The sequence below is a fragment of the Athene cunicularia genome (assembly GCF_003259725.1).
Source record: "Athene cunicularia isolate RWA chromosome 24 unlocalized genomic scaffold, athCun1 chr24_part1, whole genome shotgun sequence".
NCBI lineage: Eukaryota > Metazoa > Chordata > Aves > Strigiformes > Strigidae > Athene > Athene cunicularia.
In genome coordinates this window covers 1,143,032-1,170,451 of record NW_020799132.1, presented here as the reverse complement: position 1 = coordinate 1,170,451, position 27,420 = coordinate 1,143,032, and the positions used below count along the sequence as shown (strand labels likewise).

Here is a 27,420-nt window from a genome sequence, read left to right as displayed (position 1 = left end):
AAACCGAAACCTTATCCCCTGCTACTGAAAAATTGATTCGCTGGGTATGTGCAAACCCAACCCCATGAATCCTGCAAGAGAAAACAAGGAGGGTCAGTGATAGGTACTCGCTTGTATTGCAGAGATAAAAACACAATTTTGCACGCACCTCACCTTGCCCTGCTGCTCTTCATGGCTTGCCTAAGGAGGTCATCTCCACACAGTTTTTTGCGAGTGATTCAGTGTAAAAATTGGGGGTTAGAAACGTTTTTCTTAGCCTAACTCTGACTCATCTTCCCATAGCATGCGGGAGCAGTGAACTGCCGTTTAACCAGCCGGCGGAGGGGAGCGGATTCCTGGGTGGTCCCTGTAACCACAGAGCACAGAAAGCAAAGCATTAAAATGTAACATGAGGATGAAGGGAAAGGGGCACTGAACCACTTTCTCCCAGTGTTATCTCAACGCAGCAGATGGAGAACAGAGATAGTGAGGGTGGCTGCTCATTTTTCCGTGCCCTCTCCAGCCAAATCCAGTAAATAATGAAGTGTAATTTGCTAAATAGCCTTTGAATGTATTATTTGCTGTCGAAGGTCCTGATACTTCCACTGTGGCAGGCAGTCCTTGATTTATGTGGTGGGGTTAGGGGGAGGAATCGGGTCCTGAGAGGCTTGGTGTTGGGAATTTTACGAGTCCCACCTGAGCAAAGAGTCACGCAGATCATTAGTTGAGTGCCTTGGTGACTAACGTTAGAGGGAGCTGCAGGTAGAGGAGGTGATTTTGCATGTCTTTTATTTGGGGATGATGGGTGGAGGGTGCAAAGATGGAGACAGAAAAGTTGCTCTGTTTTGGCTTGGCGGTGGAATTGCATTTGGTGCATCCAGCAGATGATTTGGGGTCGCTTTGCAGCGTGGTCAACCTCACCCTGTGCCACAGAGCTGCATGTGGATGCTTATTGACCCAACCCCCCGATTCCCACTTGCCAAAAAAAACCCAACACTGTGTTGTTTGGACTTGTTGTGGAGGATCCGAGTGGAGCAGGAACCCCAGACTGGGTCAGACTAAAAAGCAGCGCTGTTGCGCTGGGCTGCCCGTGCTCAATGGCTGCAGCGCTGTCTCGTTGGATTAGGGGTGCACTCAACACTGCTTGAAACATTTTGCAGGTATAATGGCTTATTAAATCAGAGCTTAAATTAATTTAGAGTGATGGTAAGCCTAAGCCGAGGTGGCTGGGGTTTCCACAAAACAGAGAATTCTTTGATTTTTGATGTCAACATCCAGACGTTCATGAAAACACTGTAAGAGCTTGTGCATGTTGTCATTTTTCCACTGAGAAGAGTTTTCATTGAAAAATTTCCAGTAGGCTCCAGTGCTAAACCAGCCTCAGGTGGAAGATTGACATAGGAGGCGGATAAAGTTCAGTCATTTGAGATGGCGGTTGTACGAGGCTTTCCTTCTCTGTGAAAGTTGTTTTTCAAGAATGCCTAAAATATATGAAAAACAGCCAAACCTTTATTCAGATCGAGGGTTTTTTTTTCTCAGTGTTGCTTTTGTTTATGAAACTCTTTGGCTACAAATATCTGCCTCCTTCCAAATAAATTAGGAAAAGGGAAAAAAAAAAGGAAGAGGTTTGCTTCTCATCAGGACTTACTCCAAGGCCTGGCTCTTGGCTTGGCCCTGTGCTCTCCCACGGGGGCGACTGAGCATTGTTCAGTGACTCACTCCGAATCGCGTCGCTCCGTGCTATGGGCTGCGCATGATGTAACTCTGTGCTAATGTGGGATTTTCCAGCTCTTTGTTTTCCCTCCCTCCTCGAATGGGTTTTCTGCCGGTTCTTCATCCTGCCTCAGCCTGCTGTCAGCTTTTTCCAAGATAGCCAGTGATTCTATAAAATTAATTTTTTCTTTTTCTTTGGCCTGCGATGACCTGAGGTGGAGCGGTAATTCAGAGAGGCTTTTCTCCCTGCTTTCTTCCTCACTCTGGTGTGGGACTCTTCACCTTCACTGGCGTCTGGAGCTGCTCAGCTATCTCCCAGGCTCCAGACGCCACCTGGGGTGATGAAGGACAGCAGGCTGATGTCTGGAAAAGTCTTTTGATATCGCCGTTGAATTTCCACGTGGTTGGCTTGTAGGGAGACCATGTGCACCATGTAACCTAGCTTGCCAGACATGGCTTGTTTATGCCCTTTAAGTACAGGCTTATTATAAGCACAATGTTCTTTTTCCTGTGTTTAAGAATGGACTCATGGACTTGCAGGGTTTAGGTGTAGGGCTAGAGGGTCTGGGTGTGACCATTTAAAAAAAAAAAAAAGATTTCTCAGTTTTTCTGGCAATTCGATGGCCAGCATGACTCCTGTCATCTTTTCCAGTCCCACATCCTTACGGCCATTTTCTCTCCTGCTTCTTTCAGATATGGAATGTGCGGATGTGCCTTTATTAACTCCCAGCAGCAAAGAAATGATGTCTCAGGCGTTGAAAGCCACCTTCAGCGGCTTCGCGAAAGAACAACAGCGGCTGGGAATCCCCAAAGGTAAGAGTGGTTTCCCAGCGAGCAACCCTGGTAGCCACAGAGTTTGTGTCCTCCTGCCCAGCTGCCCTTCTCCACATCTGCTATCTCTTTTGTTGATTCTTCTCACGTAGTGTTGCCTTGTTTCTTGGTAGCTTCAGCTGGAAAAATCTGGACATAGAGGCAGAACCTTTCAGTGCCACATGCGCACTACACCAGTCTGACCGACTGTGCCTGTCTGTCCTGCTGACCTCGCTGCTCTTGCAGCTTTGGGGACCTGCTCCTTTGGAGGCATCTCCACTACACAGAGAAACAGCAGGGACCCTTTACTAGAGGCTGATGACTGGGAGAAACCAAGCAAGATGGAGCACTGGGTGGGAGAAGGGGGCAGAGAAGGGGTTAGAAGTTCCAAACAGATTAAAAACTTCCTCCTTTGTATGAGGTTTGGTGTTCCCCCACCACGTTTTACCCTTTTGCCAGTGGACTGCCCGTTTCTATGGGATGAGGCTGTGCGAGTGCAGTGCAGCTGTAGCACGGTTTGTGTCCTTTTTTCCTGGGGAAATGGCTTGTGGGTGCTCATTAATCTCTTCTACACCCCCTTGGTGCAGATCCCCAGCAGTGGACGGAGACGCATGTGCGGGACTGGGTGATGTGGGCAGTGAATGAGTTCAGCCTGAAGGGAGTGGATTTCCAGAAGTTTTGCATGAATGGAGCTGCCCTCTGCGCCCTGGGCAAAGAGTGCTTCCTGGAGCTAGCGCCTGACTTTGTGGGAGATATCCTTTGGGAACACCTGGAGATCTTGCAGAAAGGTGAGTGAAAAGCCTCCAGGGTGAATGGCTCACGCCGTCCTGGCTAGCCTGATGTTGGGCCTGTCCAAAGCCCTTGGCTTGCAGTCTGGCTCTGCAGTTAGGTGTTCACCTTGGGCTTTAATCCCAATAAAAGCAGCTTTCAAAGCCCAACTTTCCAGTAGGATTTCAAATGGGCATCCCAACCGGGAGTGGGCAGTGCAAATCCTGGCACTGCTTGAAAGAGGAAGGGTGTTTGCGCCGGCCGCTTGGCAGGAATCCACAGCGGGCAGGGACGTTCTGCCTGCCTGGAAATGACGGTGGGATTTTCCAAAGCATTTTTCCTCAGTTCGTTCAACTCCTGTTGTGAATTTTACTACTTCCTCTGGTGGAACTGGGTACAACAATACTACCAAAATCCCACCCTAATTTCCCAGTTGTGATTGGAAGCTGCTTTGCTTTGTTTCATCTCCCAACAGGTGGAATGGCATTTTGCTAAAGGTGGCTGTGTCCCCCACAGGAGAAGCCATCTCTGCCAGTCCCAACATGACAGCATTCAAGGGCATTAATTTTCATTGATTGGGGGGACACACCTTGATTTTGGGTGTTGCTTTTTCATAGCATCTGGATACTTCACCTGTGATGGTTTCAAAAGAGCAAGTGAAGAGCTTAACACCTTTCACTGAGCCATGAGCAGGAGCAGCAGCAAATCTGGACTCTTTCTCTAGCTCCTTTTTGTGCAGAACAGTTTGCTTTCCTGGAATATCCCTTGCCCTGTCATATCAGCCCTGCATGCTTGTCTGTACTGGTTATGCCTGTACTGGTGGCAGGAAGGGGAGGGGGAGCAAAGTTATGCCTTCCAGGAAACCATTGACAAATGGATGTTAATTGCCAATTACTAATTTTACTGCTACCTGTGGTTTGCAAAAGGTAAACACGTTCTTCCCAGGGTCTGTGTATGACAGGCTGTTTTTCTGGTCTTTGACTCTATATCTGTTCTGTTCTTCTCATTTTGCATAATTTTTATTGAGTGCTTATATCAACAGCAAGCAGCTTAACCAAACAAAGCAAAATGTTGCGGTCAGTCCAGGTTCTCCTTGGTATAAGCCATTGCTTGTAACGCAGCTATGCCTTCCTGCAGCCCTTCTTCATTTGTTCAGGCTGTAACCCGCTGGAAAGGGGTGCAATGTGCTGCAGGTGTTGACTGAGGCATTAGGGCTGGGTTTGCTTCTTCCTGCAGATTCTCCAAGGCATGGGGAGATGAACTTGGTGCTGTAGTTTCACAGTAAAGTAGGGAATCGTGTTTCCTTACAGCACTGACCCATGCAGGTATTAGGATGCTGCAGCCACAAGGATGCAAAAGGCCTGAGACAGAGAGGAGCTTTTGCAAAGAAGCTGGAAATCTTTATGCCTGTTGTAGCTTTTCTTCCAAAAGGGTGAAAAAGAAGAAAGCTGAATTCCTTTGTCTCAGCACAGTTGGCGTAGCTCTGGGAACCGAGATATCTTCGTTCTATGTTCAGTTTTACTGGTGGCTTTGTTAATTCTTGCATAAGCTATCTGAGCTTTAGCTTCTATGGTGGGTTCTTAACACATTTCCCAGAAGGGCCATATCTGTGAAGTATTTGGAGAGTAACTAAGAAGAGTTTCCAAGAAATAACCAGCCTCACTCCAAGGACTAGTTTCTGTTCCATGTAAGTCATGGGACTCGCATTACTGGTGGGACATCTCCCAGCCTCTTGACAAGGTCTGGGTTCTGTTGTGCTGGTGCTGTACCAACCTAACGTGCAAAATTGTCCCTGTCACATCTCTCCCCACTCAGGAGGAGGTGGTTGTCTCCACCACTTTGCAGCTGGGGATATGAAGTGTGAAGAGATCAAGGTTTCCCCGGGCTCAACCGTGAGGCAGGGTCCAGCTTGCCAGTCCCTGTCTCTTCCATCTTCCCCAGTCACCCACCATCATCACATGGGGGTGTTGATGCTGGGAGTGGTGGTTAACCCCCAGATGTTTGGCTTTACCTGTAGCGGGGTGACCGCCAGCATGGGGTCACACTGGGACAGGCTGTGACCTTGCTGTCCCTTCAGCTAACATGCCTCCCTTGTGAGCACTTTCTGAGAGTGACTCATGTACCACAGGCTGTTCAGGGTTTAAAAACGGCAGCAGATGGGTGACTTTTCCCTGCATGGATTTGGGTATTTTCAGGCATATTTTTCCAAATTTCTTCCTAAAATAACCTCTTCAGTTACCAGCAGTCAGCAGTGCCCTCCATTTGACTGTAAGCATAGCTGAAGGTTGCTCTCTTTCTCTGTGGTCACCCACCCTGCCCCTTGGCAGACACCGTGGGGAGAGGAAAAGAGCATTTCTCATTAGGTCTCTCTTGTTTGCACAAAAACTCCTTTTGTTACAGAATATTTTCCACCCTGCAATCCCCAGGAGAGAGGGCCAAAATTAGGCTCCTTGCAAGCGAACGTGCGTTATCTTCGGTTTGCTTCTCTTTAGCCTCAGCAGAAATAAACATAACCCGAAGTTGTCTGCGTGTTTTTTATTTTGGTTACCCTCTGCAAAGAAAATAAAATCTCCCATGCCGGTATCTCTGCCCACATGCCGTGCTGGAATGAGTAAGGTGTTCATGGAAAAACTGGGCAGGGTAGGAGCCATGTGGCTTTTACATGGGAAAGCAAATTCAGCGCCAAGCCCAGGAGTACCAAAGTGCTCAGAAAAAGCAATGGAAAGCAGTGAATCTATGCTTTGGTATGTTACCTGCTCTTTCTCAGTGGGTTATGCCTATAGAAAGGCTAAAATTTTGCATGCTGCATATATATATATATATATATATATATATATATATATATATATATATGCGTGCATGGTGAAGTCTCTGTCAGGAGCTGGGTGAGGGACAGTGCGGCAAAGCTTGAGCATGGGATCTTCTGCCTGCATCAGGTGCAAGGTAAAAGGTGCTGTGTAGGCTGGGAATGAGCATTAATTTGTGGTTGTAGGAGCTGGTTTTGGTATGCGTTACCCACTTGCTTGCATATATCTACTGCTGGTCCAAAATTAAGGGCTTTTTCAGAAAAACAACTGTCCTTGTATGGCAGAGCTTTTTCACAAGCTCGTACGTGTAAGCGTGATAAGCAACCCCCAATAGAATGGAAGGCGACAAAAATTAAGGCAACCAAGGAAATTATGCAACTAGTATTTCAGAACCACCTGGACCCTCTGATTGAGAAAGTTGTTGCTGTTTTGTTTGGTTTGGTTTTGTTTAAACTTGGACATGCCTGCAGCAAGGATTCCCAAAGGAACCCAAGTGCATCAAGCACTTGTTTCAGTGGGATTTCAGCTCCTAACTGATTTCTGTTCCTTTGAACATCCCAGTTTAACCCAGAGAGGAGCATTTTGGGAAGTTCAGACCTCTCTGTGTTACAGCAAGTCTTGTGAAGCACAATATGCCTATGGTCATGTGACATTTCCTTCCTTTCCTCTTTGCAGAAGAGGTAAAACCGTACCCAGCAAATGGAGTGAATACAACATATCCAGAATCCCGCTATACTTCAGACTACTTCATTAGTAAGTCTCAATTACCAGTGTCATTCTGGTGCTTCCAGGCCTGAAAGTGTCACCTATTAGAGGTTTGCCTGCATCACATGAGGACTGCACCATGCAGCTGTTGCTCTGTCATGGCAGAGCATGCAAAGTGTGTAATTTTGTCTTTCGTAGTGGTTTGGGTTTATTTAGAAGCCATCTGCCTTTTTTGGTGACTGATTTGAGGTGCCATGATCTGCAAACACTTACTTGTTTGAAGCTGTTAGCTCAGAGGATGTGAAGAGTAACCTTAACACTTCAGAACACTGGCAGTTTTTTAAAAACTTAGTAAAAAAGGGAGGGAATGGGGGAAGAGGGCTTAATTCTGGATAGCTGAGGTAAGAGCCGAGCAAGGAAAGGGATGAGTCACCAATCTGGACTCCTGCACATCCCATTGCCATTGGTTTGGAGATGTTCTTTAATGGCATTTGAAATCTGTGATGTATTTCATGAAACAGCAAAAAGAAACAGCTCACTGAATTGGGATTCCAGGCTCTGGCCAGTGAGGAGAAGTGACTGTGGAAGTGACTCATCTATTACAACCATCAGTGGTTCTTTGCCCTATGTCTCCTTTGCTGAGACTGTGCTCCTCAGGATTTTCCAGCTTTTTCCCACTCGCACCTTGCTCGAGAGGCACTTGGCATAAAGCACCCTGATGATGGTTGAGGATGTCTTTTTTTTTTAAATTGCTGCGATTATAAGACACCACCTCTCTGTAGCTTTTCGAAACCTTACTCAAAATTAGTGCCCGATTGTGCCAGGTATTTTATATCCAAAGGCAGTCTTCTCTTGCACTGCGGACCTCAAATCTCAGGGTGTTTTGGGAGACTGGAGGGGGAGCGAGCAGCACTGTAGTTTCTTTGAGTTTGGGTGGCTTTCTGACGCTTCCATTCTGCCGGCAGGTTATGGCATCGAGCATGCACAGTGCGTACCTCCCTCTGAGTTTTCCGAGCCCAGCTTCATCACAGAGTCCTACCAGACCCTCCATCCCATCAGCTCGGAAGAGCTCCTGTCTCTCAAGTATGAGAACGACTATCCCTCGGTCATCCTGCGTGACCCGGTGCAGACAGACTCCCTGCAGACAGACTACTTCACGATCAAGCAAGAAGTAGTAACGCCAGATAACATGTGCATGGGACGTGCCAGCCGAGGTAAAGTTGAGAATCTCCAAGGGTTTGGTTGCATTATTGCTATTCTACCTATACCAACAGAAGTGCTGCTTTCCCTTCTGTAGGAGATAGTGCTTTGGGGGCACCCAGGCCATCAGGGAGCCGTGCAATGCCGGTAACGAAGCCATTTCCCAACAGATATATTTTACAGCCTTGAACTTCCAGATGGATTCCCTGATGGTTTTGAGCCCTCCCTGCCTTTCTCTCCAGGGAAAACATGAAGAAGGTCTTTCTTTTCTCTACTCTGCAGCCTGTTTTTACAACATCTGCAAAAATACAGCATTTCTGGGTCTGTACTTTGATGTCAGACTTGAATGAAGTTGAAATAGGCTTTAAGGTTATTAGGGAGGACAGACTGCTGTGTGGTTGTATAAATCTCATTTTCCTAGGAGACCAGGCAAAACCCCACAAATTCTTCACAACCTTCTCATCAGGAATTACTGTCCAAGGCTCTGAAGGGTTTTACACTTGTTGATCCAGAGTTTTTATCCGTTTTCTCTGCTGATTTTGATGGCTGTTTGCTTGCACTGGTAATCTGTTCTGATGAACCCAAGCCCTGTGCTTTGTTAGGAGATGCAGATGCCATGGGTTCAGTCAGCAACAGAGCTGAAGGACCCCCTGAATCCTTGTGCTTCAACACTACATCTCCAAAGAGTTATAGATACATGATTCCCGTTAGAGATGATGGGATTTAAACACCTAAACACTTTTGAGGATCTGAGCCCAAATACCTTTTCAATTAATATTATTAAATTCTGAACACATGGGGCCCAGATGCCTGACTACTCTGTAATTACATCGCTTAATGCAAGGCTGAGGATCTGGCTCACAGTATATATTCAAAGCAAAAGTTTAATCCATAGAGCTCAAAGTCACTTACAAAGGGCTATCATTATCTCCTGATTCCAGGTAGGGAACCTGAGGCATGGGGAAGAGATCTGACCTGCCTGCGATCGCGCCCTGAATAGAATCCAGGTGTCCCCATGCCTAAAATTCATTATAGTAATGTGTTGCTGTGAGCCAGGTTTGATGTTGAACATTTAAACCCATTCATCCAGCAATGAGAGCTGAAGATGTGCTGGTTCCCTGTGAAAGCTGGAGCCCCTTTGCAGGTCCGCATCACATACGTGTTGCTCAGTGGAGCTCATTTTAAGTTTCTCATTCTTTTTCCAAGCTGGGAGAGCTAATGACAGGAAAGTTGTTATTTGTATTATTACCTCTGCTTCTGCTGCTGGCTGAGTGTTAATAGGAGAGAGGTGACTTAGACGATACAGTGAGCCAAAAGGGCAGCAGTGTTATAATTTTAGGTAAGCTCCTCTTTCTGGGCTTGTTTTTCTGGCTGTCTTTCATCAGTGTCTTTCCCTTTTCTTGACCTTTTCTTTAACATAGGTGATTTCATAATAATTGTCACTGAAACGCAATGATTCAGGCATGCTTTTGCAATTGTACCTGGAGCCTGTCTCAGTGGCAAGCCTAAAAAGGCTCTAGGGGAGGGAGGAAAGAGCCCTTAAGTCAGCGTTGGGGACCAAAGGGCCCCTGGTGTTAGCAAACACTTCAACATACTGATTGCAATTGAAGAAACGCAACAGGCTACAGCCGCGCTTACACTAACGCTCCATTTCAGCCATGTAGAAGGGCCTTTGGGTGGCATTAATCCTCCCAGAGTGGTATAAAGAAGCCTTAATATAAAGCAGAGTCCACTTCATTTATATTTACGTACGTCTTTACCTTCCCCTGCATTAAAAGGTTAGTCTGCCATGAAGTAAAGCGCTTCGAGCAGTGTGAAATTCAGGATGAAGGTTTTCCAGACAGTTGCCTTTTGCCTTTCTTTGTGTGGGCTTTAGGAATTAATTTTGTGGTCCCACCAGAGTTGTTTGACTTTGTCTTATCAGTGAGGGCGTCTGGTTGGAAAGTATAGCTGCCAAACTCTTAAACAAATTTCTCCTGACTAGGTACAAGGCGTGATTTTTCCAAAGGCTCACGTTTAGGTCAAATTTAGGTGAATTTTCAAATAAATGACCCAAGTCACGTCTCCGACACGGTGGCTGTTCATCTGGCAGACTTTTAATTCCTTTTCTAAACGAGCTTGTGCTGCAGCACTTCTCAGGGAAGTGGTTATGCCAATTAATGAACATGCACAAAGCGGTGTTAATTTCCCCCTGGCAGGATTCAGGAAGTGATTGAAGTGTATTCTGGGAAATTCTCAAAAAACTAAAAGCAAAAAATAAAATGACTTTGAAGCATGGATATTACCAGAAGAATCAAGCCAACGGTTCCAAACTTCAGATGATTCTGGGCCAGCAATCAGGGCAGAGCCCACGGTAGTTGTGTCTTTTCACAGCAAGTGCTCGTCAAACTACAACACAACAAATATTTGGGGGAGCATGCCAGCATCCTTCCACGTTCCTGTTCCCCTGTGATTTACTATCTGGGCCCAAGCTGCGGGTAGCTCTGCCAGTGGAAATTTCTCCAGGAGTTCTTGCACAATCCCAGCAGCTGTTTTTAGCCCGGTTTGGGAAATTAGTGAACTTGAATGATCCTGTTACGCTCATAGTTTGTCAGTAAAGATGTTGAGCAATCGGCAGTGTACGGGAGATCAGAGAGAGCAATTTCAGTTTGTTCTTTGGATCCTTTTTTAGCTCTCAGTTTTAAGTACAGAGGGTATACTTCTGCTGTCCCTAGTGGGTGTAAATCAGCACAGCACTGCTGAGGATCTGTCCTCTCGTGTTCTGGTCTGTACTAAAAATACCCCAGAGAGTAGCCTTGATACAACCCAGCTGTGTTCACCTTACCAGAACTGGAAAAATAGCTGTTTGAGCTCTCAGCCTTTTGCTCTCCTCCTCCATCAAATCTGCTGCTGTTTGGGGATTTGGGGGTGGAAGCTGGTTGTAACATATGGCAATAAAAGACTGCTGTATAGTTTTGCAGGAAACATCAAAAGTATAGAAGCTGGGTGTCCAGTGCCCTTGAACATGCCTGAGAAGCATTTATATAGATATAATACAGGACTTACTGGAGACCCATATCTCTCAGCAGCAAGAGGTCCTGGCACTTGAACTGAGCCTTGAATATCTGTCTAAAGTGGATTATTTCTCTGCTGCTGCCTTTTTGAAACAGGAGACAATTTCCAGTTAGCCCCAGGTGTCAGTCTTGTGTAGAGTGGGTTTTTCCCCTGACTCTGCCTTGCTTTGCTATCTAAACTTCTCTGGGGCTCAGGTAGCCTTGCTCTGAATTACAAAGATAATAAAAGTATCCCAGTTTCAGGCCATACTTTGGAGTTTGTTTGGAGAGGAGGCATGGTGGGACAGTGACATTTGCCCATTTGCCTTCTGCCTGTGCAGCGGGCTGGCGAAACACCCTTCTCCTGGCTGTGGCAAGCTAAAGCATCCCTGTGCTGGCCAAGCCCATCTCACATGCCCTTCCTTCTCGCTAGGTAAACTGGGCGGCCAGGACTCCTTCGAGAGCATAGAGAGCTACGACAGCTGTGACCGCCTGACGCAGTCCTGGAGCAGCCAGTCCTCCTTCCAGAGCCTGCAGCGTGTCCCTTCCTACGACAGCTTCGACTCGGAGGACTACCCCGCCGCCCTGCCCAACCACAAGCCCAAGGGCACCTTCAAGGACTATGTTCGAGATCGGGCCGATATGAACAAGGACAAGCCTGTCATTCCTGCTGCTGCCCTTGCTGGCTACACAGGTAGGGTCACAGTCCTCAGGAAAACTGCCTCTCTGCCGAGCGCCTTGGGTAGAGCCTCTCCATCGGGGGAGAGGGCAGAGCCTCCAAGGGCTCTGAGTTGCCCAGCATCTCAGTGGTCTGTGAGTGAGGGGTTTTGGGGTGCCTCTGGGCCCCCCCCCCCCGCCCCAAGGCTGCGTGTCCTTCATGCGTGGGCCTTCCAGACCTCATGGAGAATATAGGACCTGACTGAACGCTGGGCATTTGATGCCTTGTGTTTTCATTTACACCCGGGTGCCTCCTGGTTGAGTCTGGAAGGAATTGGTGCCTGGTTTGTGTTGTTGAGAACACATGATAGTAGAAAGCCCACGTTTTCCCCTGCTGACACTTCTGTGCAGCCTGCTGGCCAGTTGCTCCTGGTCTCCTGCCTCAGGCAGGAGCGGCTCCATTTCTGGCATTGCTGTGTGTGATGTGAAGTGATCTCCCCTTTTGCCGTGGAGGAAGCACTTGGTTTTGCTCTTTACCTTGGTGAGAGGCAGGGGTGGGATGGTGCCAAAGCAGACCCAAACATTTTGCCTTCCCTGCACTGGGAGAGATGAGAAGGGGATAGGCCATGGAAACTCCAGCTTTTTATATGTCAGCCCTCCAGCAATCTGGCATCTCCCTGGAGAGAAACCTGGTGGGATGGAGCTTCCAGCTAAAATTGAGATAATCCTTTCCAGTCCTTCTGTGCCATGTCTTTTCCCTGTACTATAAGTAAAATTCACAGGGCAGCCTTCTGCCAGTTCCCCTTTCCCTTGTACATACTGATCTCTCCTGCCCCAGCTGGTAGCAGCTGTGGCCCAGAGGAGCCAAGCGTGGAAATAGTTTGTGCAGATAAAGATCATCAAAAGGTTGAGAGCAGATCCTGAGGTGTGACTGTCCCTGAAATCTCCTCCCACGCATGGCTCATCTTAGGGCTGATATCTAGTTTTTCGTGAGGGGGGAAGAGATGCAGAGGGGAGGAGAGGTGGAGAGATAATTTTAGGAGCTATGTGTAAAAAAGGAAGTGGTTTGTTACTATTGCTTTAGTTAGAAAGAAAGCTCAGCTCTGCCTGCTGAATGAGCCTGTTTAAAACAAGTCTATGCAAAATAAAAGTGTATTCCTGAATGGTTTTTGGCTGGGGGATGTGGTGTGGAGAGGCATGAGTGGTAGGAGGGGCCGTGCTGCGGGACACCATCCTCTGCCATGCCACAGAAGGTGATGTTCCTAAGAAAAGAGACCAGTGAGCAGAACTTGCAATTTTTATTCCTATTTTCTCCTGATAATGCCTTTCACTACGACCTGTGGAAGTGTTTTGGGTACCTGGTCCTGGACAGGAGCATTGACTGCATGTTAACAGCTGGGGAAACTGAGGCACAGAGGCACTGGCAAAACCAGGAGTTTTTCCAAGCTGGACGTTTCCCTCCACATTTGCTGTAGCTCATGGAAAAGAGCCACCCCCGGAGAGAGGTGGTGTTCCCAGCTCCCTCTGCGAGCGAGGAGCCCAAGTCGGCAGCTTGAGCTTGTCTTTTGCCAAGGAGTATTAGCACCCCAAAGAGTGTCCTTGGATTCCTGCCACCAGGAAGGGGGGACTTTGGTTAATGCAATGCCAGAGCACACTTCCAAACGCTTTGCACTGCATAACATTTTCCCTTGCCTCATTTCAAACCCCATTTTGAGCTGGAAAGATAATCCCTTGGCCCAGGCATTTCGGTGTGATCAATAAGTGGGAGTGCCTGTTTTTTTTTTTTTTTTTTTTTTTTTTTTTTTTTTTTTTTTTTTTTGCATTGCTTCACTTGAAAAGCTTTAAATGGAGAGAGGAAAATCAGAGGTTTCCAGAATCAGCAGTCACTTGGAAATCCTTGGGCTGGAGCGCTGCTTGCTTGCTCCAAAGGCTGCTAAGCAATAATTCAGTCCTCAAACCACCACAGCCTGCATTTACTGTTGGGAACAATCTTTGGACAGATGATCTTTGCAGGCACATGACTCCAGAGATGTCCTCTGTCCCTTTTTAAAGCTTACTGACCTGTCAGCACCTTACATTTTCTGTGCAAAGGGAGCCCAGCGTGGGTGCAAAGCGAAGCCGGGTTACTGTGAAAGCAGGTCACAGCAAGCACAAGTGAGAACATGTTGCATTACAAACTGGAGGAGAGCTGGGCACTCTCAAAACTATTTTGTATTGGTGTATTTCTGGAGAAAAAAAAAAAAAGCAGGCTGGCCACTGAGAAGTGCTGGACCTCTTTCTTGGGCCAGCTGAGCAAGGGGTGTGGGGAGTCGCAGGCAGAACTCGTAGGTTCTTCTTTTTATGCTTTGCTTTACATTACTTTTACTTTACTCGGGGGAGGAAGTGCTGTCTAACAGCTAAAGCAGCGGAACTTAAAGTCTGGGCTCTGCAGCTCTGGTGAGGAGGTGGAGCCTCAAGTCGAGCGGAGCAGGGGATTACCAGCCCAGGGTCCCAAAGTCTCACTCAGATGATGCCTCGAGCACATGTCCACCGCCAGTGACCAGCCCGTGGAGCACCCAACAGACCTGCCACTCTCTGCACTTCTTTGGGCTGGAAGGGTGAAACCTGGGACATCACATCCTTCATCTCCAGAGCTCTCTGGTTTGGCTTTAAGAACTCAACAATACTGTTCAGGTTTTGTTACCGAGGGCCTGTTTTGCCAGCAGGCCAGGGAGGTGGCACAGTGCGTTATCGCAGCCACGGCACATCTCTGATGGTATCTGCCCTAAGAGGCGCATGCTTTGGTGAGAAGGTGCATTTTAGCGGAAGCTCTGTTTGCGTTTGATGTGTTCTTCACTCAGCTCACAAGCAGCTTTTCAAAGCTGCGTTATCTGCCCCCACATCTTGACCTAATTTAACAAGTTGCCATGGTTGCTCAGATAGAGGTTGATGCAATTTTCTTATCTTTTTTGAGGGAGAAATGTAATTGCTCAGGAGTTGATGAACTTCAGTTTCCATAGCTGCAGGGAGGGCCAGCTCTGGACACCTCTGGTTTAGGGGCCAGCTCTCTCAAATCTTGGCCAGCTTGAGTGTTACATTAAGCCAGATTTATTTCTTTTTATTGACACAACCTAGGAAACAGAGACAGAATGAATCTATTAAATTTGGGTAAATGGTGTGTTTGGATGCAGCTTCTCTGCAGGCTCAGCTTCACACTGGCTTAGCTGAGCTCAGTTTAAGGTCCCTCGTTCATGCAGCATTTGGTGTGGGTGGGTGGCTTGTGCTAGGTGCATGCTGGCACGTGGACATAGACCCCTCCATACCTGAGCCCAGCAGAGCTAAATTAAGTTCAGCTTTGCCTCCATGCCACCTGCAGCTGTGCCATAGCTGGATCCTGCAAGCCACTGTCTCCAATGGGTACCGCAGCCTCCAGCCCCTTTTGTGAGACCTGACACCCCATGGATAAATGCAGTCGAGGAGTGAGCAGCCTGTGCAGAGGGCCTGTGGTGGGGGTCTGACCACGTTGGTCTTTGCTCTTTCTGTCCTACATTTGCTTTTCCACTACACTGACCTACTTGTGCTGCTGCCCTCCTAGCGATGCTGGTCCAGCAGTGGTTCAGATCCTCCCTCAGCCCCTGTGGTTGGCGATAGCCAGTCCGGGCTGAACTGGTTTTGCCTTTTCTTGGGTGCCCCCAAAGCACCTGCATGGGCTTCTAGCCAAGATGTGTTTGTTTGCTTTGTGGCACGTAGGACCTCAGCATCGTCTGTGCAGGCCAGGGCTTTCCATCGCAGGGTGTTGTCTGCACTGCCACACTGCCAGAGCTGTGATGGGCCAGGCTGCTGCTCTGCGGAGCTCAACAGACAGAGCAGAGCCATTCCCCTCATGTTTGAGAGGCAGAGGGAGGAAAGGATAAGAAAGGTGAAGCGAGCATGCCCCGAACTGTGAGCCTTCCTCTGCAAGGCTGGGTTTGCATTTGTGATGCTGTCCTTTCTTACCGACCTGGTTGGGAAGTTGCTGTTTACAGCACCTAAAGAGTTAATGCCCCCTTCCCAGCTAATACCGCACATGACCTGAGTGTTTCTCTTAGCAACAGATTGATGCTATCTTCATTATCATGCTGCCCTGAAGACTGAAAATATTGCAGTAGTGCAGGGAATAGCCACCTCTCGCAGATGCTATCTCACCCCAGCACCCAGGAGCGCTTCTGTCTACCAAAGGGTTTCGCCCAGGCTAGATTCAGCCCTGATCCTTGCTATCAGCATTCGCAGTACCCCGTCGACAGGGCCCAAATCTGCCTGCTAAACCCATCTGCCCTGTCTGAATTGTCTGTGGTGCAGAGCCTGAAGCCTTCAACAAGGCTCCGTTTCTGAGCGATGCTTATCTGTGACATAGAAGTGAAAGCACGCAGCTGCTGTTTTGCAAGAAAGTCAGGTCAATGCCAAAGAAAGTGGGTCTCTTTCAAGAGAGCTTGTGTGCTGTTTCTCCTCTTGTTGTTGCCCGTGCTGCTACTGAAGCTTCCACCAGCAGGCTCCCCAGCTGTTCTGTGGTCATCAGCATCTGAAAATCCACCAGATGTTGCCTTTTGGGCCCCTCTGCCACCATGGTCCGGTGATCTGGCTGCCCTTGACTTCCAGAGCTTGTGCAGCAGCTTTTCGAGAAACATCAGCATCCTTCCTGCCTGCTTGCCTGCGCTTCTGGAGAAGCATGCCTGCACGTGCATCCATAGCCACTTGTATATTGAATTAGGGGAATTTGGAGATGCAGTCAGCTGTCCCAGGATTCAGAAGCAGCGCAGCAGCATCTCAGTTCCCTGGGCGATGCAGGGGGTGGTGTTAGCTCTCTCCCTCTGGGTCCTACCCTTAACCTGCCCTTGCAGGGTGACTGCAAGTGTGACCAGCCAGCGGTTCCTGCCTGCTTTCTGCCTTCACTGCGGCACCTGCCTGGGCTGAGCAGCCCTTCTCGCCTCCGCAAGGTGGGGAGCTCGAGGGTGGGGCTCGGGGCTGGTTCAGTGGCTCCTGCTCCACCTGCCAGACATGTGCAAATGACAGTGAAATCAGCCCCATGCAACACTGCCAGAGCGTGACAGCACCTCAGCTCTCACCAGCCACTGGCAGCACCTTCTCTGCACCCCAGAGGCTTTGTCTCTCCTTCGAGCAATGATCTGGAGCATTTAAACTACAGCTCTTGGCCTGCAGGACCACCTTCAGGAGGTGATGTGAAGCTCGCAAAGCCTCTTGTGCTTTGCCAGATGCCTCTGGAGTGAGACCCGTCCTCCCAGCATGTTCTTCCTTGAAACAGTTGATGCATCAGGAAAGCAGAACTGGCCCACAGTGGCCTGCCTGGCTGCTCTCCTGTCTACAAACATGACCAAAAAGCATGTGGCTCCCTAAGAAAGGTGCTTTCTGGGGGCTTCCCTGCTTTCTTCATGCCTTCTCTTTGGAGATGCTTCTAGCTGAGCCTCTGCCCTCCCACCCATACAAAGCTGGCACTTCGCCGTGGCGTGACCTGGACCAGAGCTTGGGAGGAGGTGGTTGAGCTTGGCCTAATGAGGGAGTGATGGGGATGAGCTTTGCCATCCCTTAACACAGTGCGAGAAATTGGGGACCTCCAGTGCAACGGTGAAGGGGGCTTGGGCAGGGTGGGCACATGAGTGAGGCGAAGGCTGTTTTGGAGACATTGCTGTGCCCAATTGTTTTGTTGAGTTGGAACCACAAACCACAGAGTGAAAAGCATAGGTACGCCCCTTTTTTTTTTTCTTCAGTAGGTTGTTTTTTTTTTTTCTTGTTGTTTGAAAGAAGGAAAACAAAACAGAGGCCGTTGAGAGGGGTGGGGGTGTGAAACCTTCTTGAGAGAGAGTGCAGATGACGCGTTTCAGGCCATGCCTTGCTGGGCACGGCACAGATGCCTGTCTGCCCCAGCTGGGTGGTACCACCATCACCACACTGGTGAAAGCGGTTTCAAACCCCTCCAGAGCCGCTGGGTAGGAAGGTGGTAGGAGACCTCCAGTCCCAGCCAAGGGAGGATGGCACAGGGATGATGTGGCACCAAACCCTGGGCGCTGGAGACACCCACGGGTGCCATCGGAGGGCTGGTGTGGAGGAGGCACCGCTCAGCCATCGGTTCCGGCTGGAGCAGCCAGTCATCATCCGGTTTAAGAGGCATATTTTCCCCCTGACGCGGGAGAATTCCTGCAGTGTGGCAGTTCCTGCTGAAGGAGTCCCTTCAGTGCCACCAAGGCCAGACAGGGCCCCCATTGTGGCCCCAGCGGGCACTATTCTTAGCAGCCTTCACGGGTGCTGGAGGTCGTGGCAGGGCGGGAGGACATCACACCACCCTTGTCTTTTGTGGAGCAGGGTCTGCCCCCGTTCCCCAGCCTGGGCTGGGCTCGCTCTGGGAAGTCCCTGGATGTGCACAGCAGGACCAGCGCCCTAAAAGGTGGCTTGTGTCCCTCCACCCCATGCTTGGGGCTGCATCTAAAAAACAGCTTGCGAGAACACTCCAGTGGTGGTTGTTTTTGGAGATAACCAAGGCAATTTTAGACTGGCTCTTAGGAAGTATTTCTTTGCAGAAGGGGTTGTTGGGTCTTGAAATGGGCTGCCCAGGGCAGGGGGGAGTCCCCATCCCTGGAGGGGTTGAAGAGTCGGGCTGAGCCAGCGCTGAGGGATCTGGTGGAGTTGGGAACGGTCAGGGGGAGGGTCATGGTTGGACTGGAGGAGCTTCAAGGGCTTTTCCGGCCCAGATGATTCTGGGATTCTGCAGCAGGTCGCGTGGTGGGATACACCCGCCGAACTATGCCAGCCGTGGGGTGGTCGGTGTGTGCTTGTGCCACGAAGCAATCTGGACCAGGTGTCGTGGTGGGGATTTCCAGCCCTGACCAGGGACAAGTGGAAGAGTTGAAGCAGAAAGGATGGAAAATGGGTGCCGCTCCCAGCTCCTGCGGGGGTGGAAGTTTTGGGTACTGAGACAAGGTCAGCAGCTTCATCCCTGCCCTGATAGCTTTGGGGACACGGCGTTGGTGGGGTGGCATCTCTGCCCGAGCCAAAGGTCACCGTGAAATCCTTTTAAACATTGGGAAAAATAACTCCCAGCTCCTTGCTGGTGTGCAGAGCGAGCAAAAGAAGCTTATTACTGCAGATTGCCCTCCCAGCATTAATTACAGCTGTACTGGCCCACCAGATGATGCACATCACCCCTTCCCTGATCATTTCACCTTCCTACCCTGCAGTCTCCCCAGAGCTGTTTTCGGGCATGCAGGCTCGGGCATGTGCCAGGGTTTGGTTCCTGCTACCTCAAGCATCACCCGCCTGGATGACACCTTACAGTGGTGTCTGCAGGGCCTCTCCTGCCTTCCCCTCTGGCAGGGCGTGTGTTTATAGGAGCCGAGACATGCCTGCAAGCCCTGCAGTAAACACATTCTTGACATAATTGCTTGTCCAACACAAAGGAATTTGGGGTTTTACACGTGTCCTGCAGGCAGCTTGGAATAGACCTTGGGAATCCCTGTTCCGAGGATGACACTGCTTCCTTCAAAATCCCAAAATACCCAGCAGAGTGGCACCCAGCGCAGTGGCAGGAGCCCTACCTTGCTTGCTGGAGAGAGGGTGAGGAATTGCTGGGTTTCCCGACACCTCTCTGTGCCAGCTGGCAGCCGAGCTGTGAGCACCAAGCGTGAACTGCGCCGGCCGCTTGGCTCAGGGTTAATGACACTCAAACCTTGAAACACTCCCACAGAGCCAGTGTGGCCCAGGGGTATTTTGAGGGCAGTTGCTTCCCCAAGAACCTGGTGCCTAGGTGATGGGTTTCCATCTGACTTATTATGGGGAAAGAATTAAGAAAAAAATCCTTCTTCTATGGTTGGGCAGGAGAGAAATCGGTGCCAGGTGATAAATATGATCTTGTGTCAAGTCTTCTAAGACTGTTTCTCCGTTAACCTGATTTGGGTGTTGGATGCTGTGTATCTGTAGGGAATTAGTGTAAAGTCAGATGGGCCAAGAGAAACCATCCCCATGTGAATTCACCTGTGATTCCCTGTGGAGGACCTCAGGCAGCTGAAATAACCTTTTTTCCCAGTGTTTTCTTGGTATTTAAAGCTTGCTGCTATAAATAGGTCTATGCTTTGAGATGTGGTGGCATTTCAGGCCAGGGTTTTGGCTCTTCCCTTTTGAAAGTGAGGTGAAGGCATCATCTGAATTTTTCCACCCTCATTTTAGGGCGGATAACCCAGCTCCATCCCTACCGGAGCGCGTGGTTGCGTAGTCAACGTCTTGGCAAGCTCCTGCCAAGAACGACAGGCTGGAGCCTTTCCCCACTGAGTGTCATCTTTCCATTTACAGGCAGAGAGATGCTGTGAGCTCCCTGCTTTGTCCTGCCCGTGGCTGTTCGATAACCCCCAGGGCTTGGCAGAGGACCTGGTGCCTGAAAAACTCTGGAGTGGTTCCTTAGGGATAACAGGAGGGAAATAATTTGGGGAAGGCTGGATGGCGCACAGTGATTCCCCTGTCCTGCAGCCAGCTCTCTCATTTCCTCCTCCCCAGCAGCTTGTCTGCTTTTGAGTCATTTTAAACCTTGTGGAAAAGGGGGAACAGCCCTTTCTTCCCTTGGCGGGTTCTCCCACAGCCACAGCTCTGACAGCCTTCATTGTCATTCATGGAAATAGGCTGTTCTCCATCCTTTTTTCTGAGTAAACTCTTTTTTTCCCTGCTTGAAGCTTGTGCTCACTGCTGTCAGCAGGCGGATTTACCCCAGCCTGCCATCCTAACCCAGCCTGTGCAGTTCTTTTTGTGATAAATCATTCTTTCTAACCTCTAGCTCTGTTTATTATTATTGTCATTCTTATTATTGGTGATATATTCTAAGCTGCGTTTAAAACATGGCAAAATCTCGCCCAAAACATGTTGCCCAGAGCTAAGTGCAATATTTTGGGTGCGGCCGCATTTGGAAGTTGCTCATCAAAGAGGTTTTGGCTTGAGGGTTTCTCCTCTACCTTTGATTGGGACACAAATGCAAAAAAGAGATAAGTATTTCGAAATCGCTCCACGTACACCATTAATCCAAGCCAAAACTGGACTGTGAAGCCATGAGCTCGCAGCAGGGTGCACAGGGTCCTGCAGGATAGATGGGTCGGGCTCAGGACACCGAGACAGATCGCTGTTGGCCACAGTTAGCACCCAGGGGAGGGATGGAGAGGGCAGAGTTGCAAGGAGAGGCTGAATGTCCGTGGTGTGGGATGCTGCGTGCTGCCTCGTGCCTCTCTTGACTTAAGGGAACCAGCAGCCTTGAGGAGGTTTGCGTATGGCTTTGCTAAGACAGTGCCAAGACTGTGCTGGGGAGATCCACCACTCCGGAGCTGGTGAGATCTGTCTGCCGAGCCCCTGCCTTCCCCGCGCCGAGCTCCATGAGCCAGCAGAGCCCGTTCCTGCAGCAACACGCCCTGGAAAGAGGCCAAATAATTTTCATACCTGGGTCCCCCCTTATCTCGGTTAAACAGCGACGGAGCAAAGAGTCAAGGTCGGGAAGCAGGAGTCTGCCGGAGTTCATATGATGGCCAGCAGCTTTTTGGCACAGAGGAAATGGGGGTGCTCTTGTGCCAAGACAATGACTCTTCACTGTTTGGATGCCAGCAAAATAATCCTATTTATGTAACTCGAAGTAAAGCATTCCAGTCCGTGAATATTCAGCTCTTACTGCAAATAGGAAGCTCTTTTACCTGCAGGATTTAACTCTCAAACTGTCATCTCAGCCTAGATCTTGCCCTGTGGCACTGTTGGGTGTTTTATGATAGGAAAAGGTTTTAATTTTCCAGTGATCACTGTTTGCATGTGATTTTTTTGTTTTTTCAATCCCCTGGGATAGAAGGGACCGTGCTTTTCCTGGCATTAACATCTCATGTTTCCGTTGTCTTTCTAGGCAGTGGACCCATCCAACTGTGGCAATTCCTGCTGGAACTGCTCACTGACAAGTCCTGTCAGTCCTTCATCAGCTGGACGGGCGACGGCTGGGAATTCAAACTTTCTGACCCAGACGAGGTAGAGTGCCGTGGAATTAAGTGCAGAGCCCAAATGCCGCTGAAATATTGGTGTGGATAATCCTCTCTCTCTCCCTTCAGGGCAGTCATGTTGTTCTGGTCTTGGGGAAAAGAATGAATTAGAGTCCAGCTGAAAACCTGTTAAAGACTGGGCTGCAGTAATACTTAGGAAGCAGTAATTTGTGCCCAAAGCTGGTGTGAAGTAGTTGAAACACTAGGGATATGTATTGCCAAAGCAAATAGGGTGTGTACAGGCGGTGGGGGGCTTCCCACTGATCTGGGGGAACAGATGGGACATTGGTTCCTTTCCATGAATCCCCATAGAGTTGTCTGCAATGTTATGCCATTGCACGGAGGTTGGTTTTCCCAAATGTTAATGGTTGTGACCCATCCGTATCCATCTTAAAGACAGAGGAAGTGCTCTCCCTTCCCTGGAGTCTGGCCCTGCTGCCTGATGGTTGCCCAACCAAGCCAGATTGATTTTTTTCCCTTCCCTTCCCTGTGACATCCATCCCCCCTTTGACTCTCCTCCCCCCTGTCCCAGGTGGCCAGACGATGGGGCAAGAGGAAAAACAAGCCCAAGATGAACTACGAGAAGCTGAGCCGCGGCTTGCGCTACTACTACGACAAGAACATCATCCACAAGACGGCCGGGAAACGCTACGTCTACCGTTTCGTCTGCGACCTGCAGAGCCTGCTGGGCTACACGCCCGAGGAGCTCCACGCCATGCTGGACGTCAAGCCCGATGCCGACGAGTGAAGGTGGCCGGCCGGGGCAGAGGGATCACCCCGTGGCATTTTGGAGAGTCAATGGGACCTTTTCTGTTGGTTCTTTTTTTATTTTTACTGTTATTTTTGTTGTTTTGTTTTTTTTAAAAGAGCAACTCAGATCTGATGCTTTGAGGATGTTGGGTGAGAGGGTGGCGGAAGAGACAAACTTTTATCCAAAACCTAAAAAGTTTGGTTCGGAGAAGGATGGGCTTGTTTTTTTTTCCTGAAAGCTCCAAGACAGGCTTTTTTTGGGGGTGAAATTCTGAGTTTTAAGAAAGCCAGAAAAATGTAGCTCACTTAAAAAAAACCCAAACCCCTCCCCATCCCTTGTTGTTTAGAAAAAATGTTATCCAGTGTGGATCCCTTTGGTTTTTGTATTATTCGCACACAAACTGACAGTTCAGGAAATTACAGTGTTCCCGAGGATTTGAGGATTTTAAACTTTTTTGGGGGGCGGGGAGGGAGAACCAAAGTGGGGGAATATTCCTTTCGGGGAGGGGCAATATAGGAAAGAACCAAGAACTGTTTGTCGTTCTTGTTACATCACCTTTCTGTCAGTTGTCTTCTTTTCTACAAAAGACAGAATATTTGCTATAGGAGGGATCAAGACTCTTTTTTTTAAAAAAAAAAATTTGTTAAAGTTTTATTTTATTAAATTTTGTGCCAGTATTTTTTTTAAATAGTCTTAAGCTCTAAGATGGTCTCAGTATTGCAATATTGTGTGTGTTTGTTTCTGTTATGCCAGCAGAGAGTTTTATCACAGTGAGGAAAAAGAAAAAAAAAAAAAAAACGAGTTTATGTAGACCCCACTGGAGAAGTGTAGCACTGTGACTCGGCATCTCCGAATCGTGTGTGAAGGAAAATTTTAACTCCAAACTGGCTCCTGGTGATGCTGGCTGGGTGTGTCGCTCTTGCTTCCAGTCCCACACGCTTTGCTCCACCATTTGCTGATAAAGCTGGTTGAAATTTCCGCTTTTGTTGTTGTTGTTAAAAAAAGGGCCTTTTTGTACAGCTGCGTTTTGTGCATGAAACCTGTCAAGTTTTGTGGGGAAAATGTCTTTTTTGCATTTTCCAAACAACTTTTTTTGCTCAAGGAACACTTTTGGTGCTTTCAGAAAATTTGGGTGGGGTTAGTTTGTTGGGTTTTTTTTGTCTAGCAGAAAAAGGGAGAAATTCCCATATTTTGAACGTGGTTAAGTGGAAAATATGTAAGTTGGTTGGGGGAAAAAAAATCAGGAAAAAGTTGAAAAAAACAAAGGGAAATGTTCTTTTCTTCCTGTTTCGACCAGCTCTATCTTTATTGCTGTATGTCTAAATCAGCCTGGGCACACGCAGAAAGGAAATTGTCCGTGCAAATGGGTTCTTTACTGCTCTTTGTAAGCCTGATCCTGCAGACCCTGGCAGGGTGTGATTAACATGAAGCATATGACCGGTGTCGCTGGGGTAAACGGGAGGTCTCATGCGCTTGCCCGAGATGGTTGCAGGACCACTCCTGGGGGGAGCTGCTCCCATCTGTCCTCCAAACCTTCAGGGACTCGTTCAGAGGGGTAAATCCTGCGGCCCCCAGCACTTCCCAGGCTGCTCTGAGCAGACTGAGGCTCCCGACTGCCTTCGGGGTGGGTCTGGTGTGAGTTAGAGCGCGGGGCAGTGAGCGTTTCTTTATCCAGATACAACCCCGAAGCCGGATCCGTGCGGATCCAAACGCCAAACGGGGTCTGTCACCCCTGAGAGCCACTGGGCTTTTTGTTTCTAAAGACAGTATTATGCGTTGGAACCAAAAGTACCTTCTTTTTGTGTTGTTTGTCTGTCCGTCTGTGTGCTTTAGGTAGTTGTGTTCGTCACAGAGGCACTGTGAGACAGCAGTGGGGGGCGAGGTGGGGAGAGGCTTGCCAGAGTTGCTCACCGGGCGGTGCCTGTGTAGTACAGGCTGATTTGTTGTGTCAGCAGGGCAGGGCTCTGTGCAGAAAGCCAAAATATTCAGGCATATAACCCCCCCTGCACAGGGGCGGTGTTGGGGAGCTCGACCTCAGGGCCAGGTGATGTTCAGAGGTGCTGGGCTCTCCTCCACATCCTCCAGACCTGGGGGCACCTCTGTATCCCCAGTTAGTCATTTTGGGGCAAGTCAACCCCAAAACTGCTGTGTACTTAAAAAAAAAAAAAAAAAAAGGTGCTGGTGGAGGGGAAATGAGTGGGCCAAGAGGGAGCTCCAGCCAAGGGGGATGAAAGCAGAAGGTGGTTTAGGCGAGGGATGTTATTATGCTGTTAGCTCACAGGGCTGGGGCTGCGCATCATCCCACTGAGCATATGGGAAGAAAAGGGTGTGATGGACGGAAAGGAAGGAAAAAGGGGATGAAAGGAAGGTGAAAGGAACATGCACCAAAGGAGGAAAGGGACACTGCCTGTTGGGAAGTTAAACTTCAGCTCAGCTCCTGGGGCAGATAGGGAGGATGGGAGAAAGCAGCTGGGCCGAGCTGGAGAGAGGAAAGGAAAACACAGATAGCGTGGATGAGACCCCCCCCAGCAGCAAGGCATCGGGGCAGAGCTCTGCTGAAAAGGGACACAGAAATGTGCAGGGGAGGAGCAGTTCAAGAGCTTCCTGACAGGACACATCGTACAGGTTGGATTTTCAGCAATCGGGTGGGTTTTTTTGGGCGGTTGGGGTTGCTGTCCTGCGTGCAGCTGCTGAGTGCCCTTAGCTTACCCTTCACAGGCCACTTCTACCTGTGCTTTGGAAAATCCCTCTTACACCCTTAGAAAGGGTTCCCTGTCTCCTGCCCTGGGCACCACGTCGTGTCCCAGGACATGCCTCCTGCTTCACTCGGATGCTCCACTGCAGCTGAAGTGCCTTTTTCAAGCGGAAAACAGGGATAAAATTTCCCTCCGATGGAAGGAACCGCAGGTCCAGGTACCAACCCCATCCTTCTGCCAGGCTAAATCCCTTGTCTGCTCCACTGTGCTTTTTTTTTCCAGGTTTCCAAGCTGAACCTGTGTGTTCCTTGTGTTTTAAGAAGGTGCTTTAAAGGTTAGGAAGGGCCAGTCGTGGAAAGCAGCTCTGTTTTTTGGAAGTAGCCCCTGGTTGGAGCTTCTCCATCGTTTCTCCCGGCTGTTTGCCATCACAGCTCGCAGCCTGTGTGCAAGTGCAGCCGGAAAAGTCCTAGGGACAGCAGGTTCATCATTTCCTGTTTTCTTCTATTTTTTTATTCCCAATCTAGAGACCATCCCGGAGAGGGCTGTGTGCTGTTTATACACTGGAAATTTGCAGATTTGTTCTTGTTCCTTTGGGTTTTTTCTTTCTTCTTTTTAACTGTATGTTGACTTTTGGTGAGGGGTGTGCTGGAACCCAAACCCTCTGACCTCCTGTTCTCTGAGGCCATGAAATTTTGGTTCTCACTTCCATGTGCTGGACCAGAAGGATGGGTTTGAGAGGGATGGTGGAGATCTGCCCGGGATGGGCCTCGCTCTTGTGCTGGTTTCTCTGCATGGGGCTGAGCTTCACCTTCAGCAGATACACACAGCTTTTAGAAATTGGGTAGTTTTGTCTTGTTTTGGAATGACTCAGGTGCTTTTGGTGATTTTTTACAAATATTTGTCTGTGTTCTGCTCGTGATCTGCTCTTTTCTGTGCAGGGGCATGTCCCCTTGGCTTTGTGGCAGAGCCTGAGTCCTACCTTGGGAGCGTAGCACTTGCAAACAGCTTTCTGGGGCCTCAGCAGTCGGTATTGGGGACCTCAGTAAAAGGAAAAAAACAAAAACCTGATGCAAAATGCAAGTGCTTTTCCTGCTGCCTCTCTTCCATCTCTGCATGTAGAGTGATCATAACCCGTGGACACTCGTGTGTGTGTGAGTGTAGATCCATTTTATTTCCACACTACCACCGTCCCGCTCCAGACGTGGTGTAATAACCACACAGGGCAGGAAATAAAAAATACTGTGTGATGTAACCTCCTCATGTCTTTCCAAACCAACACCTCCAAATAAAAGGTCCCAGTAAGCACCGATAAATTCAGATGCTGCAGGAAACATCCCCATCTTCTGTCTCTTGCTCTTCTGGGGGGGGGTTCTGTGAGGCTTTAGGGCTTGGTTGCTTGTTCCTCGTTAACATTGCAAAATTTGGATGCCTTGGTGTGCTCTGCTCTCTGGTAGGGTCTATATAACATCCGTGAGCTGTTGTCTACATTCCAAAGAGGTTTAAATAAATGATAAATCTATGTATACATATATGTTATAATGGAATATCTCCAGGAATTAACTGCCTCAGTAAAAAAAAAAAAAGTCTTTGTTTTGTTTTGTTTTGTTTTTACACATGGGATTTTTTTTTAAACTGATAAACATAGAAGAAGAAAAAAAAAAGAGATTGTTATATTGTGCTGTTCGACTATTTTCCAACTTGTATTTTCATATAATTTATATTTTTTAAAAGTGGAAAAAAATTTTAAAAGCGAGATTAAAAAAAAGGAAAAAGCAGGTGCTTTTTAAAAAAAACTGAGCTGAGGTAGCTTAGAGATGTAGCGATGTGTGTGTGTGTCCGTGTGTTGTGTTTTGTTTTGTTTTGTTTTTAAAGGATACAAAAAAAAAAAATCCCTCCTACATTGAATTCTTAAAGAAGGAGGGGATTGGTTTTGTTTTAATTGCTGATGCTGGCACATCATTTTGCTGGAGAGTTTTTTATATACTGTAGCCTTATTTCATATCGTATTTTAAACCATGTGAAATTAAAAGAAGAATAATTCATAACCCTCAGTGTCAGACTCTTATTCGTTGTCTTTACTCTTTAAATTCAGGGAGCAAAGTGGAAAAACAATGCCAGAACTTAGGAACCCCAGTGACTTCTGTAGTTATTTTGCATTATTAAACAAAATTGTGTGGTGATAAGGAATAAGGGTCTGACTGGCATCACAGCCTGTGGTCTCGGGGGGTGGGAAGAGGGAGATGCTCCTCCACGCTGCTTTCCCAGGGGCAATTCCAGGGTTTCAAA

At 48.6% G+C, this 27,420-nt stretch overlaps 1 protein-coding gene across 1 annotated transcript; it reads left to right on the top strand.

Annotated features, from left to right (window-relative positions):
• The first annotated feature begins 2,387 nt into the window (after positions 1-2,387).
• Positions 2,388-27,186, top strand: ETS1 (ETS proto-oncogene 1, transcription factor). Its single transcript, XM_026863787.1, has 7 exons — positions 2,388-2,505; positions 3,090-3,290; positions 6,753-6,830; positions 7,748-7,996; positions 11,448-11,708; positions 21,558-21,676; positions 22,220-27,186. The coding sequence occupies exons 1-7, from the start codon at positions 2,388-2,390 to the stop codon at positions 22,433-22,435; spliced, it is 1,242 nt and encodes a 413-aa protein (XP_026719588.1). The 3' UTR covers positions 22,436-27,186.
• Positions 27,187-27,420: the final 234 nt, after the last annotated feature.

Coding starts and splice junctions, on each gene's coding strand:
- ETS1 (XM_026863787.1), top strand. CDS start 2,388: ATGGAATGTGCGGATGTGCCTTTATTAACTCCCAGCAGCAAAGAAATG. Junction 3,291..6,752: donor CCTGGAGATCTTGCAGAAAG/GTGAGTGAAAAG, acceptor TCCTCTTTGCAG/AAGAGGTAAAACCGTACCCA. Junction 7,997..11,447: donor CATGGGACGTGCCAGCCGAG/GTAAAGTTGAGA, acceptor CCTTCTCGCTAG/GTAAACTGGGCGGCCAGGAC.